Source organism: Acomys russatus, chromosome 18 (assembly GCF_903995435.1).
Source record: "Acomys russatus chromosome 18, mAcoRus1.1, whole genome shotgun sequence".
Taxonomy (NCBI): Eukaryota; Metazoa; Chordata; class Mammalia; order Rodentia; family Muridae; genus Acomys; species Acomys russatus.
The window spans coordinates 58,897,458-58,918,889 of NC_067154.1; the positions used below are offsets into that span (position 1 = coordinate 58,897,458).

Genomic DNA, 21,432 nt, shown 5'->3' on the forward strand with positions numbered 1-21,432 from the left:
ATAGTTTATAGTAGTTTGGTAACTACATAGTCTGGGAGAGAGAGAATGCTGAGTGATTACAGGACAACAGTTGCTATTCCCAGACGCTGTTGGAAAGATACAGATTTGAGCTCACTGGAGACAAACAGGTGTTTCCTGAGATGTTATGTGTAATTCCCTGCTGTGGTCTCCTTAGCACTGTGTGCTAACCACATGACCGTAGATGTCTGTTAGCATGCAGGAGGATGATGTCTGCATGCTGCTCTTCATTCTGGAAGAGTGTGTACCCACCATGTGCTCCAAGGCATTGAAAAGCAGCTTCCTCCCAGACGGCGTGTCAAAGTCAGCAATGACCCACAAAGTGACCGAAGATATCACATCACCTGAAATTTCCAAACAGTCAAGTAAAATTAATTTTTTTCTAAAATCAAACAACAAGGAAAAGGGAATTTTTAGTTAAAACCCTACAAAATAAGTATGTTAAAATTCAAAAATTGTGTTTTATGCATATTTTCTCTCTCTCTCTCTCTCTCTCTCTCTCTCTCTCTCTCTCTCTCTCTCTGTGTGTGTGTGTGTATGTGTCTTTCTCTCTGTCTCTCTCTCTCTGCCGCTCTCTTTCTGTCTCTCTGTCTCTCCCTCTCTCTGTCTCTGTGTATCTCTCTCTGTCTCTTTCTGTCTCTCTGTCTCTCTCTCTGTCTCTGTCTCTTTCTCTCTAAATGAGACACAACAGTGGGTTCTGGGGATGCAACTAGGGTCCTTACGCTTGCTTTGCAAACACGATGGGCTGAGCGCCCTCTGCTCTCCATGTTCCATTGTGAAGCCACAGCTAAGTGAGCATAACTCTACCCGGCACCAGTGCACGCCTCACACAGGGACAATTCTAGGGCTGCCAGAACAACCCCCAGGAACTGATCCTTTAGACTAGGCAACCAACTCAAAATGATTATTTTTTTAAAAACCTGAAATAATAAAAACTGTATATATTTGAAACTATAGTTATTATTATGGTAAGCAATATTTACAGTAGAACAGTTTAGAAATGAGAGAGGAAAATAGTATAATAAAAATATGACACTGATTTTACTTACAACCTTCAAGCCCCTGCCACCATGCACCTTGGATTTTCTGAGGTGGTGGGGGCCTAGTGCCTTGTAACCGCCAGAAGCCAATGTTAACAGCAGCAAGGCTATAGCGTTCTTTTTAAAGAAGGAAGTTACAACTCAGATTCTGCCTTACTGTCAGCACACCCACCATCATAGCTCCTAAGCTAAGAAGTATTTTAAATGTTAAGTCCTCAAAATTGTATGATTTCTTCTTCACAACAAATGCAGACATAGATTTTCAGTTAATATTCCTTTAGTTTGGGTGAGGTTTACTGAAACTGGACACTTTAGGCTAATTTGGTATTATACCCTGAGTCTTTCTGAAATATAACCCAACCTGATTTCTCACTCTCTTGCCTTTACATGACACATCAAGGTCCCAGCCTGTCATCACTAGGATGGAAACACATGGTATTTTATTACATGCTAGATTTTTTTTTGTAGGAATAACACTTCTGAATGTAACATCTTAAAATCTATTAGAAAGTAATGTAGAAATAGCTAGGTGAAATTTGGATTCAATCTACAGAATTTTTAAAAGAAATATGTCTTTTGCTTTAGGTCTCTCAGATATCTTTTACAATCTAATTCACTGCATTGTTCGTCACTGTAATAGTTAGAATGCTCCCACGTACACACTATAACCCAAACCGTCAACCTCGGTCTTTCTCTAGAAAGTTCTGGCCACACTTCTGGCAAACCCTTGCATTTACCCACATTTGTAAACAAGCACTACTGCAGCGTAAGTCACACATTGGCCCTCACACCCTGACAGTGTGAGACTTCAATAGCCCAATCTCACCACTAGACAGGGCATCCAGATAAATATTAAACAGAAAAACACTGTACCTAACAGACATGATAAACCAAGTGGCTCTAGCAGATATTTACATAGAATTTCACCCATATACAAATGAATATACCTTTTTCTCAGCACCTCATGGAACTTTCTCCAAAACTGACCACGGACTTGGACACAAAGTAAGTCTCAACAGAAAGAAGATACTGAAGCAGCTCCCTACATCCTATCAGACCAACGTGGACCAAAGCTGGATATCAACAACACAAGTCACAAAAAGCTTATAAACTCGTGGAAACCAAAAGCTCTCTACTGAATGAGAAATGGGCCATGACAGAAATTAAGGGAAAAATTTAAGAGTTTCTATAACCGAGTGAAAATGAATATACACACCCGAACACATGAGACACAACAAAGGCAGTTCTAAGGCTCAAGCTCAAAGCACGAAGTCCCTACATAGAAATGGGAGCGATCTCAGAATAGTGACTTGACAGCACACCTAGAAGCTGCATGACTAAAAGCCACACGCCAAGAAGCAGATGGTAAGAACTAGTCAATCTCATGACTGACATCAATAAAATAGAAACAAAGAAAACAAAGAATCAATGAGTTAGCTCTTTGAGAAAATCAATAAGATTGATAAACCCTTATCCAAATTAACTAAAAGACAGAGAATATGCAAATGAACAAAACTGGAAATGAACAGGGACATAACAACAGGAAGTGAGGAAATCCGAGAACCGTAGGACATACTTTCAAAAACCTGTATTCCACTGCATTGGAAAATTTGAAAGAAATGGATAATTCTCAACACATACCAGTTAGCAAAATTAAATTAAGATCAGATAATCAGTTTAAACAGACCTATAACTTCTAGTGTAAAAAAATAGTAATTAAAGGTCTTCTGACCAAAGAAAACCCAGATGGTTTTAGTGCAGAATTCTACCAGGGTTTTAAAGAAGAGTTAATGCCAATAGCCCTCAAATTATTTAACAAAATAGAAACAGAAGCCATGCCTAATTAATTTTAAGAGGCCACAGTTACCCTGATACACAGGCCACATGAAGACCCCCCCCCCAATTACAGACCAATTTCTCTTACGAATATAGATGCATATTTTCTCAATAAAATGCTTGCAAACCAAATCCAAGAGCATATCACAAAGATCATCCATAATGATCAAGTAGGCGTCCCCCCAGGGATGCGGGGACAGACCTGGATCGATGACTGCAATCCACTACACACAGACTCAAAGACAAAAGCTGCATCGTCATCTCATTTGATGCAGAAAAGGGCACCCCTTCATGATAAAAGTCCTGGAGAAATTTAAGGTATAAGAGACATATGTTGAATAAGGCTGCTATGAACATAACTGTGCACATGTCCTTGTTTGGTGGAGCCTGTTTTGGGTATTGTGAGAGGCCGCACTCACATTCGCCATTACAAGATGGCGCTGACATCCTGTGTCCCAAACTGGTAAACAAGTAATCTGCGCATGTGCGAAGGAACTTTCCACTTGTGCTCTGCCTCTCCCGTGGCGTCATATCGCCTGATGAGTAACAGCCAATCAGGGACTGACACATCCTAAGCGGAGAACAATTTCCTATATAAGGGATGGGTTTCTGCTGTTTGGGGTCTCCATTTTACTTGTCGTAAGCTTATGCTCTCCCTCTTAAGACACATTAAAGCTTTACTGCAGAAGGATCCTGTGTGTGCAGTGTCGTTCTTGCTGGCGAGACGGTAACGCGAGTCACATCTGGTGCCGAAACCCGGGAAATTGACCACACCATCGTCAGCACCTTCGGAGACCCCTTGACTTCAAGGAGGATTCAGAACTGCAGGGATAGGTAAGTTCGGAGAGGTATGCATATTTCTGAATTTCTTGGGCCGATTCTAGGAGTGATATTTTTTATTTTTTTACTTGTAAAAAATTGCCTAGAGGATGACAATTGCAAGAGGGCAGTAGAGGAAGGACAGGTCGCCCTAGAGGAAGTTCAGGATAGCATGTCAGAAACCGAACGTAGTGAGAGGTTGGGTGCGCGCAAGAAAAGGGATACCCATAAAAGGAAAGAAGCTAAGAACCCTCCTGTAAAAGGAGTGCAGTCCCCTGATTCCCCAGAAGGGACATCACAAGGACTTTACCCATTAAGGGAACTTGAGGCATTAAATATTGATAGCTCTGCAAGCTCTAGCCCCAGTGCCTCTGACAATGAGGCTCTTGATTCAGAGGAAGAAGCAGAGTTAGAGGAGGAGGCAGCCAAATATGAGGAGGAGAGATACTACCCAGACGAACGAGGAAATAATAAAAAACCCTCCCATAACTCCTCTCGTAGGGTAACACCCACCGCTCCTCCACCCTACGAATTGCGGTCTGGATTTTCCTTTTGGCCGGAAAAGATTCGTAAAAAATTACACAATTTTTTTTCCTGTTTTTGAAACAGAGAACGGGGGACGAGTACATGCCCCCGTCGAATATAACCTAATTAAAGAATTGGCTGAGTCTGTCCGCAAATACGGGGTTAATGCAAATTTTACCCTGGTAATGTTGGATAGAATTGGCACTGGCACCTTAACTCCTTCTGATTGGCAGATGGTAGCAAAAGTCACACTTCCAGACATGGGTCAAGAAGTTAATTCCACACGCCTGGATCTGTCGCTTACAGAGGGACTTTCGTCATGGATATCTTCGGCTTTCTCCTTCTTTAAGGAATGGGTTGGGGTTGGATTATTTGGAGCTGCGATCTGCTGTGGGTTAGTGTTGACCCTATGGTTGGTCTGTAAACTCAGGGCTCAAACAAAAAGAGAAAAGGTGGTTATTGCCCAAGCACTTGCAGCAGTAGAAAGTGGGACCTCCCCTGATATATGGCTATCCATGCTTAAGCAATAAGTCGCTGGCTGCTCAGCTCCTGCACCCTCAGAGTCTCAGCTCATTGCACGAGGTGGAGTGAGTAAGTTTCAGCAGCCCTGGAGAGTTGCATAGTGAGGCATTACAGTAAAATGGCTCTGCGACAATATGAGCTATTTACCTCTGTCTCCACTCTCTTTAATGGGTGTCTTATTGCTTCCTAAATAAAGGAATAGGGGGAGACGGCAGCTTGGCGGGCAGCCTTTAAGTCCTAAATAAGGGCAATGAGTTTTCTCTCTCTCTTTCTTCTCTCTGCATGGCCTTTGCACTCGACTGGGCCTAGTTGCCATTGCACGTCGAAAGGCACCCTATATCTATGTGCACCCAGTGGCCGTTGCACCCCGTGGGGAAAATTGCCCATTGCACGCGGGACAGCACTGAGTGGTACCTCTAAAATGGTCCTCGATCAGTTGGTCCAGAGTCATGCTCCAGCCTTGATCGGACCATTTCCTTTTCCTAAGCTCATTGCCCATACAACAAACTGTAGCGAGCTGCGAACCCGATGTGGCGCCAGTTTTCACCTATTCTTTTAGTTAGGCCTTTAATTAAAAGAGAAGGGGGAGATGTGAGAGGCCGCACTCACATTCGCCATTACAAGATGGCGCTAACATCCTGTGTCCCAAACTGGTAAACAAGTAATCTGCGCGTGTGCGAAGGAACTTTCCACTTGTTGTGCTCTGCCTCTCCCGTGGCGTCATATCGCCTGATGAGTAACAGCCAATCAGGGACTGACACATCCTAAGCGGAGAACAGTTTCCTATATAAGGGATGGGTTTCTGCTGTTTGGGGTCTCCATTTTACTTGTCGTAAGCTTATGCTCTCCCTCTTAAGATGCATTAAAGCTTTACTGCAGAAGGATCCTGTGTGTGCAGCGTCGTTCTTGCTGGCGAGACGGTAACGTGAGTCACAGGGTATATGCCCGGGAGTGGAATAGCTGGGTATTGGGGTTGGGACTGCAGAAACTGTTGTGCCAAACAAGGGCAATGTATGCAGTAAACCTAGATGCTCTGTTCAGATCTAGCCAATGGACAGCTCATTCTCCACGGTTGTGTGGAGAGCAGGGACTGACTCTGACATGAACTCTGGTGCCCCACCATTTGATCACTTTCTCTTAGTGGTGAAGCCCTGGGGGCACACAGAGGAAGGGGAAGCAGGCTACCAGGATGAGACCTGATAGGCTGTGGTCATACGGTGGAGGAGGAAGTACCCTCTGTCATTGGTGTAGGGGAGGGGAATAGGGCGAAAGAGGGATGGAGGGTGGGAACGGGAAGATACAAGTGAGGGGATAACAACTGGGATATAATCTGAATAAATTATAATAAAAATTTTTAAAGAGATATATGTCAACATAATAAAGGCAATATACAGCAGGCCCATAGCCAACATCAACCTAAATGGAAGGAAACGCAAAGCATTCCCACTAGAATCAGGGCGCACCAGGCCGCCCACGCTCCTCACACACATTCAGTACGGTTCTTGAAGTCTTAGCTAGCGTAGTAAGACAACTGAATTAGACCAACAGATAGGAGTTGGAAAGGACAGAGTCAAAGTATTGTTATTTGGAGATGATAACCATAGTATACATAAGTGAACCTAAAAATCCCATCAGAGAACTCCTACAGCTGATAAACAGTTTCAGCAATGCACCTGGATACAAGGTTAACTGACAAATCAAGAGCTGCCCTGTATACAGATGACAAGTGGACTGAGAAAAAAATCAGGGAAACAACACCTGTTACAATAGTCCCCAAAAAACCCCCAAATCCCACCCCCCCAAACTAACAAATCATGAAATATCTTGGGGTAACTAACCAAGCAACTAAAAGATTCGTAAAATAAAAACTTTAAAATGCTGAATAAAGAAATTGAGAAAGAGCTGGGTGTGGTGGCGCACGCCTTTATTCCCAGTGCTCAGGAGGCAGAGGCAGGCGGATCTCTGTGAGTTCGAGGCCAGCCTGGTCTACAAAGTGAGTCTAGGACAGCCAAGGCTACACAGAGAAACCCCGTCTCTAAAAACCAAAAACCAAAACAAAACAAAGAAATAATAAATAAAGAAAAAGAAAAGGAAAAAGAAAGCAAGAAATTGAGAAAGGTATCAGAAGATAGAAAGATGTCCTATGCTCACGGATTTGTATGGTTAATATAGTAAATATGGCTATCCTACCAGAAGCAATCTACAGATTCAATCCAATTCCCATCAAAATTCCAGCATATTCTTGACAGAATTTGAAAGGACAGTTCTCAGCTTCAAACGGGAACACACACACACACACACACACACACACACGCAAATTTTAGGACAGTTAAAGCAATCTGGAATAATGAAAGAACAGTGGGAAGCATCACCAGCCCAGACTTCAAATTGTAGTACAAAACTGTAACAGTAAAAACTGTATGGCACTGGCACATGCGCACGCACACAGAGAAAAAAAAAAAAAAACCAATAAACAAAACAAAAGCAAGCAAAAACAAAAACAGGAAAATGATCAGTGAACACCCAGCGACTGGTGGCAAATGCTTTTAATCCCAGCATTCCAGAGGCAGGCAGATGTCTGTAAGTTCCAGGCCAGCCAGGTCTATAGAGAGATACCCTGTCTTGAAAACAAAACAAACAAAAAATTGAACCCGGAGACATAGAACCACATACCGGTGAATACAGAACCCAGAGTTTTGATAAAGAAGCCAGAAACACGCACTGAAAAAGGCAGCATCCACGTAACGATGCTAGTGAAACTGATGGCTCTATACAGAAAAATCCAAATAGAGCCACACTTTTCCCTCTGCACAAAACTCAACTCCAAAGGGACCTCAACATCCAACCGGGTATACCAAACCCTATAGAAGAGAAAGTGGGGAATTGTGGTTCCAAGTTCTACTTCTCCCTGGGGTGCCCAGATGCCACCGGACACTAAGCTGAGGAGAACCAGACCAGGGGGCGGAGGTCTACAGGATTCCAGTCTGGCTGGGAGTGCTGGGGTAGGGGGAGGAGAAGACCTCCAAGGATGAGACAACAATTCTCATGATGATATTCAGTGAAACAGTTTACGGGGCCTTTTTTCCAGGGTGAAGAATCGCTGTATGAGCCTTGGGGAGTGAGGAGGGGCTCCCCGGGTGAATACATTTCATCGGCTGGGACTAAGACGCTAAAGACACTCTATTTACATGGGGAAAATTCCAGATGCAGGGCTCTATGCCTGGCTACCCATGACCACGTTCAAGTCGCCATGCCAAGTGCGCCAAGGCAGCCATCCAACTCCTGCCATCTCAGGATGAGAAGTTAAATCTCAAGTTTGAGATTTGCAGGGTTTGAACATGCTCCACCTCACTAGTTCCAGTCCACATGTCCCACAGGGAATAGCGCGGAAGTCACTGTCACAGAAGACTTCCTGAACAGAACACCATTAGCACAGGCACCAAGACCAACAATTAATAACTGGGACCTCATGAAGCTGAAAAGCTTCTATGTGGCAGAAGACCGTTGTTTAGACAACATGGCAGCCTATGGAACGGCAATAGCGTTTTTTTTATCACCTACATATTTGAGAGAATGCTAATATTCCAAATATATAAAGAATTAAAAAAAATCTAGAAATCAAGAAAAACTTGGTACAGATAGATCTAAACTCTAAATGAAAAATTCTCAACAGAGAAAACTCAAATGGCAGAGAAGCGCTTAAAGAAAAGCTCAGCGTCCTTAGTCATAAGGGAAATGCAAATCAAAATGACTCTTGAGTCTCAGCATCTGTCCAAATCCCCCGCAGGACTCCGGGTGAAAGTGGTATGGAAGAATGGAGATGTAGTCTGAATAAATTATAATAAATTAAAGTTTAAAAATGATTCTTGAGATTCCACCTTACACATGTCAGAATGGCTAAGACCAATAAAGCTTGTCAACAGCTCATGACGGCAAGGCTGTGGAGTAAGACCACCCATCCACTGTTAGCGGGAGGGCAAACTTGCACAGCTACTATGTAAGCCAACGTCATGGTTCCTCAGGAAGATGGGAATCCATCCACCTCAAGCTGCAGTGACACCACTCTTGGACACACACCCAAACCATGCCTCATGCTACCACACGGATACTTGTCAACCAAACAACCTAGATGTCCCTCAGTAGAAACGGAATAAAGAAAACATGGTATATTTACACAATGCAGCATTATTCAGACATTAAAAAAATAATGAAAGTCATTGGCAAATAGACGGAACCATAAGAAAGTCATCCTGAATGAGGCAACACAGAACCAGGAAGAGAAATATGGCATGCATAACGGGGTCTATGTGGGTATTAGCTATTAAGTCAATGATAGCCAAGCTACAATCTGCAGAACCACAGAGATTAGGTATAGATTATATATACTTATATACTTAATATAAATGTTATATACACACACACATATATAATATACACATACATATATATAGATATAAATTACACCTCAAATGACCCTTAAATTTCTCTCTCCATCATCCCTGTCATCATATATGTCATTATATATGTATATATGTACATACGTGTATGTATACACACACCCACACAGATACACACCCATGCACACACACACACGCACACACACGCACACACACAGGTGACTATCTTAGGGTTTTTTGCTGTGAAGAAGCACCATGACCATGGCAACCCTTATAAAGGGCAATATCAAACGGGGGCTGGCTCACATTTTCAGGGGTTTAGTCTATTATCAACGAGGCAAGAAACATGGTGGCACGCCGGCAGACATGGTGCTGGAGAAGGAGCAGAGTTCTGCATCTTGACCTGCAGGCAGCAGGAGGCTGTGTGCCACACTGGGCGTAGCTTGAGCATAGTAGGCCTCCAAGCCTGTCCGCACAGTGGACACACTCTAACAAGACCATACCTCCTCCACCAAGGCCATATGTGCTAATAGTGCTGCTCCCTATGGACCAAGCATCCAAGCACATGAGTTTTTGGGGGCCATATGTGTCCAAACCACCACAGGGACATAAATGGAGTTGCTCAACAGTGAGAAGACAGAGCCCTAGCTGGGCCTCTCTCAGCACACAATGAAGACTCCAGGGTTTGGTTATATCAGTGGAGTTGCTGGCCAAAGGGGTCCCATGGGAACCCACAAACCACCTAGACTACTGGCAAGTTGCTCTCTACAGACTGATGATAAAATATGCTCCTGCTGAGGAGAACAGATTGAACATGGAACGGTCAAGCTGGTGCCCACTTAGAGCCTTCATCTATACCGACTAGTGGTAAGGGTACTAGGAAGTACATTGGTTACTACCAAAGAAACAAGGCCAATACCAGTTCAGCTACAAGCTCAGTCATCTACAATGATGAGCTGCACGCAAGATGTGTTAGTAGCCAACCAATATACGACTGGATTTAAGTCCTACTCCATGAGCAGGAATCTTTCATTGATACTGCTGGGGTGGCCAAGAACCAAGAAGAGATGGGACAGGCAGTGATTTATGGAAGAAAACAATACTACCGTCTGCTCAAGAAACGTAGCAACAAAATGACTCCTAATAACCTTCTACACTCAGAACAGTGTATTGCTCAGCCATTATCAGAGAAGCTTCCTTTCAGTGGATGGAAATAAATACAGAGCACCCTAGATGGACAATGTGAAGAGAGGGAGAAACCTTCAAACACTTAGCCCTGAGCTGGGTGACTCCATCAACCCCCCTCCACCAGGGTCAGGGAACTAGGTGGGAGAGGAACCAGGAGGGATGAATAACTCCAAGGAAACAAGGAAAACAGCAGGACTTATACATATATGAATTCACAGAGACAGCATGCACTGGGCCTGCAAGGGTCTAGGCCTCATGGTATCCTAGAGAGTAAAGTGGCCATATAACCGCACATCTGAAACTCAGAAGCTTTCTCCCACTGAAAACCACTCACAAAGACAAGTTCGCTTCTTCCAGTGGAGTCTCGCTGAGTGTACTCAGCAAGCCCAGCAGTAGATGGCCAACACAAAACAAACTCAACGGCAGTTTTGGAGGTGCTTTTTGTCACACAATGCTTTGTCTGGGTGGCACCACCACTACCACCACTTCCTCCTCCTCCTCCTCCTTCTCCTCCTTCTCCTTTTTCTTCTTCCCTACAGGTCTTTTGCTTATGTATTACTGTTTCTGATTTTCTTTTTTTAGGGGCCTTTTGTGTGTGCCGATATGTGTGTCTCTGCATATATAAGTGTTTTTTTTCTGCTTTTTCTTTGGTTGTTTTTCCTATTTGTCTTAACCTATTCAGGTTTGTCTGTTTTTACTTTACCTTCTTTTCTTTTCATTTCTTTCATCTTTTATAAAAATGCCTGTTTGTTTTCTAATGAGAGAGATCAAGAAAGGATGAGGAATTGGGTGGGTGAGAGGTGGGGAGGGTATGGGAGGAGTTGGGGGAGGGGAAATAATAATCATTGTATAAAATACATAAAAATAATATTGAATAAAAATCCATTTTAATTAAAATAAAAAGAGGGAAAAAAGATGTCAACCAAACCAAACTGAACCAAACCCAAAAACAAAAACAAAACAAACAAAAACAAAACAAACCAAACAAACAAAACTAAAAGCAGAAGAAACTAAGCAGAACCTGCACTACTCAAATTCTATTTACCTAGTGAACACTCAATTCTACCTTTAACACATCTGTGGTCCAACTGCAGACTTCTCTTTTGAACCTAAATCCTTATTCCTAAATGTGTAAACTGTCTTGGTCTTTCTTTTTCTGGTGATAATCTACAACTTCAGCAAGACATTCAGATTTTGTTGAATTATAAGAGAGAAATTACATTTTTATCCATGGACTTATCAAAATAGCTTTTGATAGGTTTTATTACTTTCTTTAAATGGTAAAGGTGGACTAACATACTTTTTTAAAAAGGCAAAAGGCCAGAACTGAACCCCTGGGCATATATGATTAATGAGGATTAAAGCAACACTTTTCCCAATTGTAACAACTGTTACAAACTACCAAATTAAAACCCATGTCCCTAGCCAAAAATAGAAACATAGTAGCATTTGTTATATAAGCATCTTACTAAGGCCATGTTTTTATTATTTTAAGAATAAATTACAGAAAATGAGCTCTTTACCTTCCTGAGTTAAATAATGCATGTTTTTTGTAATCACAGCACTCTTATCTTGTGAATCCAAGAAAGAGAAAGTAGAGAAATCTTCAATATCGGCAGTTACTGAAATAACAAATGTATAATAACAAATTACTAAAATATTCACAATATAAGTCTCTGTAGTATTGTTTAAGAACAGTTATTTACCTGATGAAGATAATAAGTTAAGGTACTGTGGTTTGGTGTGCAAAATCAAAGAATTTAACCGTGGCACAACATTATTTTTATCCATCAGGAAATCAATTGCATTGATTTCATCATTTAATGTGCCCTAAAGATAAAAAAATATTACTTTACTAATAAGGACAATTTATATGTGTATAATGTTATGTAAGTAATTCTTGCAAATATATTTAAAATATATTTTAAAAACTTATACTTTATAATTACTATAATAAAACTTTCTTATAAAATTGTAATTCCTCTAATAATTTAATTTGTCATGTACCTATATACCTGGTAAATTTAATTATTAATTATTAAATAATCAGGGTGAGTATTTTATATTACTTATGTTATTAAAAATTCCAATATACTTATAAATATCATTCATTCCATTTTCTTATAGATGTATACCTACCATAAAAACATCTCTTTGTAGATATACAAATGTATCCACCATTTTTTCCAGGATAGCTCCTTTCAGTTCCTCAGTGTTTCTCTTTTCGAGGTCAAAGGGTTCACCATTATAAAGAACTTGAGGCAAAGGACCCAGGCCCGCCATCTTATAAAAGCTTGCTCCTGCCTATTTATTAAAGATACCAATGTCAAATAAAATATAGCTATTTGAAAAAATGTAAGATAAAAATAAACAGTGCCATATTACTATGTCATAGTAAAGATGGTCAATTTTGTTATTTATACCTATACATTCAAAAGGATATATATATATCAAGAATCACAAAGTATCTTCTGTCAGGGGCTAGCTTGTAAACATTTTAGGCTTTGTCAACTCTTTGTCTGTGCTGTGATAAACTCTGTTGTTGGTTGTAGTAGAAGAACACACAATTCATGAGCACATTTTTTGGTTGTCCCAAAAGTTATTTACAAAAGCAAGCAGTGACGGTTCTGCTGATTCTGGATGTTTAATATGACATTTACTTAAAACCAAAACTTTATATACATTAAAACTATTTTATTATTCATTTATTCAATAAACACTTCTTCTTTTTTTTTTTTTTTTTTGTAAGCAGAGTCTGTTTATTTTCTACTGTATCTGTCCACACTAAGAACTTAAAGAAGGAAAATAAGTTATTTAGTATACCTCTTAACTGGATAACATAACATAACATTTAGAAAGTTCTGAGAGAGAAATTGTATATCAAAGCATGCTACTTAGTAACAAAGAAGAGTGCATATTCAACATAGTTTTCCATAGACCAATATAGTTTTTAAGGATATGGAAAGTGAGGATTCATCCAGGTTCATAGATTTTTTTTAAAAACATGCTTGATCCTTAGATTTAATCTCATACTAAGAATGAAGAGAAATCTGGTAGTATGAAAATAAATAAAGTGACAGGTAAAAAGGTTCCAACTAGTGGCTGAGTCCCCAGCTAGGACAGTCCTTATTGTCTAGCATAGTCAATACTCAATCCATGAGAATTACATTATCTATACTGAGAATAGAACTGAATATTGTTCTTCAAGAAGTTCACTAAATACTTACAAATTACATCAAAGTTCCAAGTGGGTCCATAAAAGGATCATCTAACAAGTCTGAGCATGAACAGGAAGGGTTAAGTAAAGGCCTCTGCTAGACAAGGACACAGAAAGCTTTACAAGATGAATAAAAACTTTCCAGGAAGACAAAATGGAGAAAGACAGTCCGAGTGAAGGGACAGCAGATCAAGAGCTAGAAGGAAGTAAGAATATGGCACATTTAGGTAACGGCAATAAATGTAGGGTGTGACACATAGGGCACCATCAGATATGAGATCAGAGAGATTCAGTAGAAGTCAGATCACAGAAGGTCCTCAGTGTGTGGATTCCACCTTATGAATAAGTCCTTCATCTGACATTTGATACCAATGTTAGGATTTTTATTAGAACCAACATTTTCACAAGTAGTCTTAGAAACTAAGTACAAATTAAGTGCTCCTTTTCTGATATAGGACCAGATGTTTAAAATTTGGAATGCGTGCATACTCTTTCATAATTCATAACCGAAGTCTAAATTCTCAGTCATGATCAAATGGTCTCAGACTCTGAAGCATTTGGAAATTCAGAGTAGGGGCCTTCAACCTACAGCACCATTGTAGCACTTCCCACATGGTGGGCGATGCAGAGTGAGTCATTTCCAATGTCACATGGTGGTCGTATTTTACATCTTCAACTGTATACATATCTGTCTGACCAAAAGTCTGACCTCTTAAACACAGTCCTGGATGACGTCTGCACTTACTAGACAACCATCTGCTCTAATAAAGGCTGATGAATGCACAGAAACAAAATATATACCTAAATGGAAGTATCATCTTAAAGGGCCTTATAGTTTAGTAGAAGGGAAGATGGGTAAATTAAGACAGGTATTAATAAGTTCCTAGAGATACCAATGACATGACCAATACTATCTGAAAGAAGGTTTAGTGACAATTCACAGCCAACATTATTTATTAAAAAAAAAACAAAAACAACAACAACAAAAAAAACCACCACAGCACGACTAGATTCCAACAAGGAGCTGGAAGCTACTGTACTAGTGTGGGACGCAGACAAGACCTGGAGTGGCCCAGAGTGGGCACGGTCAGGCCAGGGGTAGCCGACAGGCAGAACTGCCGCAGGCTGGGGGCTGTTGGGGAGAATGTGTAGGAGAAGAAACGGTTAGGATGCCTTCCTCACTCCAGCAGAGGTGCTCTGCGAGAACTGTAGTGCTCTCTACTCTTTACAACAGGACATGAAGAAGGGAAACAGGCTTGGGGTAACCGGGGACAGGACGGGCTTAGCTTTAGATGTCTCTGACTTCATGTGTTTATGGGAAATCCTCTAGGCAGATGAATGTCTGCTCCTTTGCCCCTTCTTACCAGTGTCTGTGCTTGCGTGTGTGTGTCTGTGCACATGTGTGAGTGTCTGCTACGGGTGCACCTGTGAGTACAGTGTGTGGAGTGCCGAGGTTAATGCTGAATGTCTTACCGCAGTTGCTGTCCACCTACTTCCAAAAGAATTTTGAGACAAGGTCTCTCATCGTGCCTGAATCTCATCAATTTGGCTGTACTGGTTGGACAATTAGCCGTAGGCACACTGCTCTCTCAGGCATGTGCTACAAGTTCTCAGCTTTTTATTTTTTAACATGGGATCTGGGCACCTGGGCTCAGGTCCTCACAGTGGCAGGGCAGGCCCTTTACCGACTGAGCCATCTCCCAGCGCTGAATGCACGTATGTTGACTTTTAGACAGATATTCCTGCTGGAAATCCGCCCAGTGTTCAACTTCTAATTAAGCAACCCATGTATTCCAAAATGGTAATCACTAACGATAAGCCAGTGCTAGAATCCTACACTTTTAGCCTGTACGGGTCTTTTGAGCCATAGCCACATGTGTTTAATGTATCATTTCACACATCTGGAAGTTCACAGGCATCTCACACACTGGACACAAAAAGCTGAGCTTATCTTCAGTTACATTTTTGTGAAGAGAGATCTTAAAAGCCTCCATCATTAATCGCTTCATGTACGAGATATATTGGTATTACAATTACTCCCATGTTCAACCGACCTCAAACGTACCCTTCTGGTCTAACTGAAATGTATTCTTCCCTAATACCTTTCCAAGTCCTCCCGCTGCCAAGAGCCTCTGTTCTCCACTTTCATATTCTGCAGCTTTGCGCCCTGTGGCGCAGAGAGCCTAAAGCACTGCTTCTGCGCCCAGTCTTCACACTCCTCCCCGCCCAGTCTTACCGTCCTGCCACTGTCATACTTGGAGTGGGTTCCTAAGATATCCAAAATGTCTGCAGAAGGATATTTATCTTGAAGAATGCTCTTCACGTTATCCACAGTGAGGATTCGGCGATCCTTCATCTTCTCGTACATCTGTGGAAACAGAGATGTATTTCTTTACAATAATTACTTTTGTTTCTCTGAGACTATAATTGTCTTGTAAATTCTTTTTGTTTGTTAATTTTTTTTATACCTCGGGTTGGCATCAAATTCACTATGTAGCCAAGGATGACTTTGAAGTAATAAAGCCTTCTGCCTTCACTTCCCCAGTGCTCTGAGTGCAGGCATGTGCTGCTGGGGGTTAAACTTTAGGACTTCATGTGTGGTCGGGAGGTATTCCATCAATTGAGTTACAATCACTCAGGGTACTAAATATGCACATTATATACAGGTAAAGTGGTTACTTAAATCATGCATTATTATTTAGAAAATATTTAAAATATTGTAAAACTTTCAAAATTATAAAAACTTATGTTATATTGTATTTTAATCAATTAGACACTACTTTTAATAACTTTATTAAAATATTTTAAACTATTTCAGAATTGTGTCATTCTCCCTCTGACTGTTCTTCAGTAAATACATTTCTAGGTGCCCTCCTCTCCTCTCTTTTCCTGGTCTCAATGTTCTAAGCATACCCACATCCCTCTCTTCTTTGTCATCTCTCTTTTTTGAACACACTGTGTAGTACATACATGTGTGTGCATGTATCTGTGTGGCATGTGGAGGGCAGAGACTGACATGCACTATCTTCCTCTCTTTCTCCACACTGAACCTAGAGCTCCCGTTTGCCGGGGCTGCCAGGCCAGAGACCCTTGGGATCCTGCCGCACCACACAACAGGGTTCCAGGAGGGCACTGGCAGCCTGGCTTCGCTGTGGGTGTTAGGGTCTGAATCCAGGTCCTCCTCCATGAGCACCAAGCACGTCACCGACTGAGCCATCTCTCTAGCGCTCATGTCTCCTTTAGTAAAATGTTTTTGAGTTTTTGTTTGTTTTTTGAGAAAGAACCTAAAGTTGGGTGGGTTTAGAAAGGGAGAGGATCTGGAAGGACTTGGAGGAGGGGAAGAATATAATCAAAGTATAAATTTAAATTTTATTTTAAATAATAAAAATATAATTAAAAAGATGCTATTGGTCCTGCTTTATTATTCGGATGCAGCTCCAGGCATGAAGTCCTTGGCTTCAAGTGTAATATGGTTTTCTAAGAAATTATAGCATTATTCTGACTATATGGTAGATGACATATGGCAAACAATTCAAATGCAAGTGATGGGCACAGACTGACAGGGACACTAATCTATAAAATAAAGTGATTACATAATAAACTCAATGTTGGCAGTTGGCAATGCCCTCACTTTCTTGGTTATTTGTATTGGTACAAATCTTTTAATGAGGTCTCAGCAAACTGTGACTTTTATGTTTCCAGGCTCAGTATGAATCTTGTTTCAGTTTTTTAAAAAAAGATTTGCTTATTTCTTATGTGCACTGGTATCTTGCCTGTATGTGTGTTTATGTGAGGATGCCACACAAGGATTCGCTTAAGCTGGACTTACAGACATAGGAGTCGCCGTGTGGGAGCTGGGAGTTGAACCTGGCTCCTTTGGTAGAGCAGCCAGTGCTCTTAACAACTAAGCTATCTTTCCAGCCCCTTGTTTCAGCTCTTAATACAATATGCATCCTTTTACAATAATACAGATGGATATTAATGAAAAGCCCAAGTAGATCTGAACAGTGTCATAAACTTTGATAGCAGCCAATAAGTTAGTAAAATTAAGACAGATGTACTAGTGACAATATTTCACACAGCACTTCCTTTCAGAGAAAGCTGCTCCCCAGTGGGATATTTGTCCACCACTTGCACTTCAGTTATCGTCCACGAAGATCAGCATGCTACTACAAACTCTTAGTCAACACAGTTCAATACAAAGCAGCATAAAATCAAGGCTAAATATGTGAGCCGGTCTATAGACTGTACTAAGTGATTTAAAACCCCACTTACAAAAGCACTCTCATTTGCTATTTTTCCTTCATCAGGTTCTTAGCAATTTCTGCCTTTTCTTTATAGTATATTTCCCAGACTCAGTGTTATCTTCTTTCAAATAGCTCAAATAGCAGTGATCTCATCATTTGAAACTGTTTAGGACTTATCTATTACATATGTGATTATTTAGAGCATGTCTCAACCTGTGAGCTGCCACCCTTTGGGAGGGGGGGTCACATATCAGATATTTATGATTTGTAACAGTAGCAAAACTTCAGTTATGAAGTATCAATGAAATAACTTTATGGCTGGGGGTCCCTACGACATGAAGAACTGTATTAAGGGTTGCAGCATCAGGAAGGTTGAGAACCACAGGTTTAAAGTATCTTTAATCATTGCACTAATGACTTTATTCAAGGCCTAACTCAGGAATCCTTCAAACCATTTTCTATTATGTTTTTCTCTAAGTTCTCACATATACAATTAAGGTTCTTACAAAGTTAGATTAGTGTAAGTAAACTGATATACTTTTTGGAGGGGTCAAACTTATTCATACTAATTTCCAAGAACATTTTCATTTATTTAAAATGATATAATAATAAACACAGTAATACAAGTGTAAAAGTAACTTTTATTCTCCTGTCTCAACTGTTGTCTAGGAGGCTGACTGCCTCCCTCTGCTAAGCTAGGCCTAGTCCTGGAAGCTGCTAGTGTCTGTATAATCTAACCTAGGCCTAGAATGTTCTCAGCCTCTGAGACTTACTGCTTAATAAGCTCATCCTTACTTGTTCTTTCTGAGCTCTGGGCTGGCTGGTTCAACTCAGCTGTTCTGGATCAAACTCTTCTCCCTGCTGATTTATTTAATCTGGCTTCTCTCTCAGCCTGGAATTGCTCTGCTTGGCCTCAAACTAATTTAGCAATCTGCTCTAATCTTCTGGCTCCTTCTCATTTTCTGGCTCCTTCTGTCTTCACCTGACTTCTGTCTCTGCAAACCATCTGTCTATTACTGTTCTGGTAAAACTGCCTCCTCTAGAAAACTGCCTCTTAAGTAGCCTCCCTTTCCTCTGTCTTCATATGAGAGTTGGGCGTATCCTATTCTGTCAAATCTTCTCTGATTTGTCACCTTTTCTGCCATTCAGTTAGTCATCACTTTCAAATATGGGTGCTTCCTTCTACAAACTAACTTTACCTCTGCTTGGGATTAAAGGCGTGTGCCACCTCGCCTGGACCTAAGCTTTTCTTTACCTGATACTAGCTCTACACCAGGCTGGCCTCGAACTCAGATCTGTTTGCCTCTGTCTCCTGGATTAAAGGCCTGTTTGTATTCCAGCTGGATCACACAGATCTAGAAGGTCTTTGGATGTGATCTCTAGCCAGAGCCGCAATGCTCTGAATTAACATTTCTCTACATACAAGAAAATTATTTATTCTGAAAAACTTTACCTAGTGCACAAACTCACCTGTGTCATGGAAATAAATGCCTCTGATACACCGTATTCTTCTTCAATGTAACTGAAAGCTCGCCAAAGAGCAACCGCAGCGTCCGCTGTTGCATCGACTTCCTTATCCATAGTAAGAATGAACACAAAACCGATTCTGAGGAAAGAGGGTGGGAAGCAATGTTGCAGCTGTCTCTTGAGTAACAATAAATCACTACTTACAACACTACACTGCCGCGTGTAGGTGGGGACTATATTAGATACGGGAAAGGGCGCATGACCCAAAGAGCTTGACTGTGATTCCTATCCACCCAAATCCTCACAGCTATTGAAGCCTGCAGAATGTCAAGCGCACTCGAGTGGCCTGAATACATCTTCACAGCTGCCATGCTATTTCCCCGGGAAGCTGAGAGGTGGGGAACAGCGTGTCCGCGCTGGCTGACAAGAGCCGACCACAGCCCAGGCCACGCTGCCAACACGAGGCCTGCTGCTTTACAGGCCCCTTTCACATTCTCTGCCACACTCCAGGAGCAGCACGAGGCTCACTTTGTAGTTATTAATACACATTTACAATTACCTAAGAGGAATTTCATTATAATAAAAAAATTCTGCCAAGCTTATGAAGTCCAAGGTATATTCTTGAGCAGGGTCAATAAACAGAACCTAGAAGAATGAGCATAATCGTTATTATAAGACTTTACAATTTTCATGAAGTTTAAATGCAGTCTAATTTTTGTAATTTAAAGCATGAAATTCTAAGTGTAAGATTTTAAAAATTTTCTAGCTTGAATATACAAGAATCCTATACTTTATTAAGATTTATTATAGTTACATATTAAATATAATTATACACGGAATCTTAAACAGATTAAAGATATTCTTTGTGGATATACAATCTAGCGTATATGTTTCCTATAAAATGAAAGACATCATTTCACATGTTCATTGGCATTTCTGTGAAAATATAAAAAAAAAACAGTGTAAATCATAAGAGGAAGTAGACAGTGGAAGTGGATGAAGGGGGGGGACTGGGTAGAAGACGGAGTGGGGAAATAGACAGTGGAAGTGGATGGAGAGCGGGGACTGGGTAGAGGACGGGGTGGGGAGGGAAATGATGCTGAGGATCAGATGTGGGGAGAGTTGGGGAAGGAGGTGAACCAAAATTAATCCTGCCTACAAGATGTACAGGGATAGAGATGGAGCAGAGATTGAGGGAATGCCCAACCAATCAGTGTCTCAACCTGAGACCCACCCCGCCCCATGGGAGAGCCAACCCCTGACACAATTAATGCTACTCTGCTATGCTTGCAGACAAGAGCCCAGCAGAGTTGTCCTCTGAGAGGCTCTGCCCAGCAGCTGATTGAAACAGATGCTGAGACTCACAGCAAACATGAGGTGGAACTTGGGGAGTCGTGTGGAAGTGTGGGGGGAAGAAGAGAAGGCCCTGCAGCAGACAAGAACTCTACAAGAAGACCAAAAGAGTCAAATAACCAAGGACCATGGGGGCTTTCAGAGACTTAAGCCCCAACTAAGGACCACGCATGGACTGGGCCTAGGCCCCTACACATGCATACCTGATGGGCAGCTTGGTCTTTGTGCAGTAAGGAGAGCAGGGGCTGTCTCTGACAATACTCTGATGCCTGCTTTTGATCACTTCCCCCGGGAGGGGCTGCCTTGCCTGGCCTCAGTGTATGAGGAAGAGCTCAGTCCTGATGCAACTTGATGCTCTGGGGTGAGTTGATGTGTGTGTGTGGGTCCCCTTTTCTAAGAGGGGGAGGGGGAAAGGGGGAAGAAGGTGAGATGGTGGGACAGGGAGGAGAGGAGGGAGGGGGCGGTGCTCAGGATGTAAAGTGAATAAATAAGTAAACTTTAAAAATCTAGCATAAATGTGACTGCTTCCTGAAGAGTCTCACAGGAAACAAGGCGGAGACTTCCTGGGTGAAAAGCACACATAAACACAGTGCAGTCTTAGGTGTTTTTCTACACACCTCAAAATTACAAAAGGTTGTTTGATATTTAGAATTGCAATAATGAACCAAGAAACATTCAGGAGAACATGGAATTTATGTATTTTTCCTGACTACTAAAATGTAAAATATAGAACAAAAATTATAAAATCCTTTGATATAATGTACAAATATCATTATAAAACATGAGCGATGACTAATGATCAA

The 21,432-nt window shown here is 41.3% G+C and overlaps 1 protein-coding gene across 1 annotated transcript in view; it reads right to left on the reverse strand.

Annotated features, from left to right (window-relative positions):
• The window catches only part of Uggt2 (UDP-glucose glycoprotein glucosyltransferase 2), a 135,292-nt gene that overhangs the window by 65,150 nt on the left and 48,710 nt on the right, over positions 1-21,432 (reverse strand). The window contains exons 14-20 of the mRNA XM_051160970.1: positions 19,836-19,921; positions 19,280-19,415; positions 15,799-15,930; positions 12,485-12,649; positions 12,052-12,175; positions 11,869-11,967; positions 271-362 (exon numbers count right to left, since the gene is read on the reverse strand). Coding sequence (XP_051016927.1) covers positions 271-362; positions 11,869-11,967; positions 12,052-12,175; positions 12,485-12,649; positions 15,799-15,930; positions 19,280-19,415; positions 19,836-19,921 — 834 coding nt within the window. The remainder of the gene's footprint in view (positions 1-270; positions 363-11,868; positions 11,968-12,051; positions 12,176-12,484; positions 12,650-15,798; positions 15,931-19,279; positions 19,416-19,835; positions 19,922-21,432) is intronic.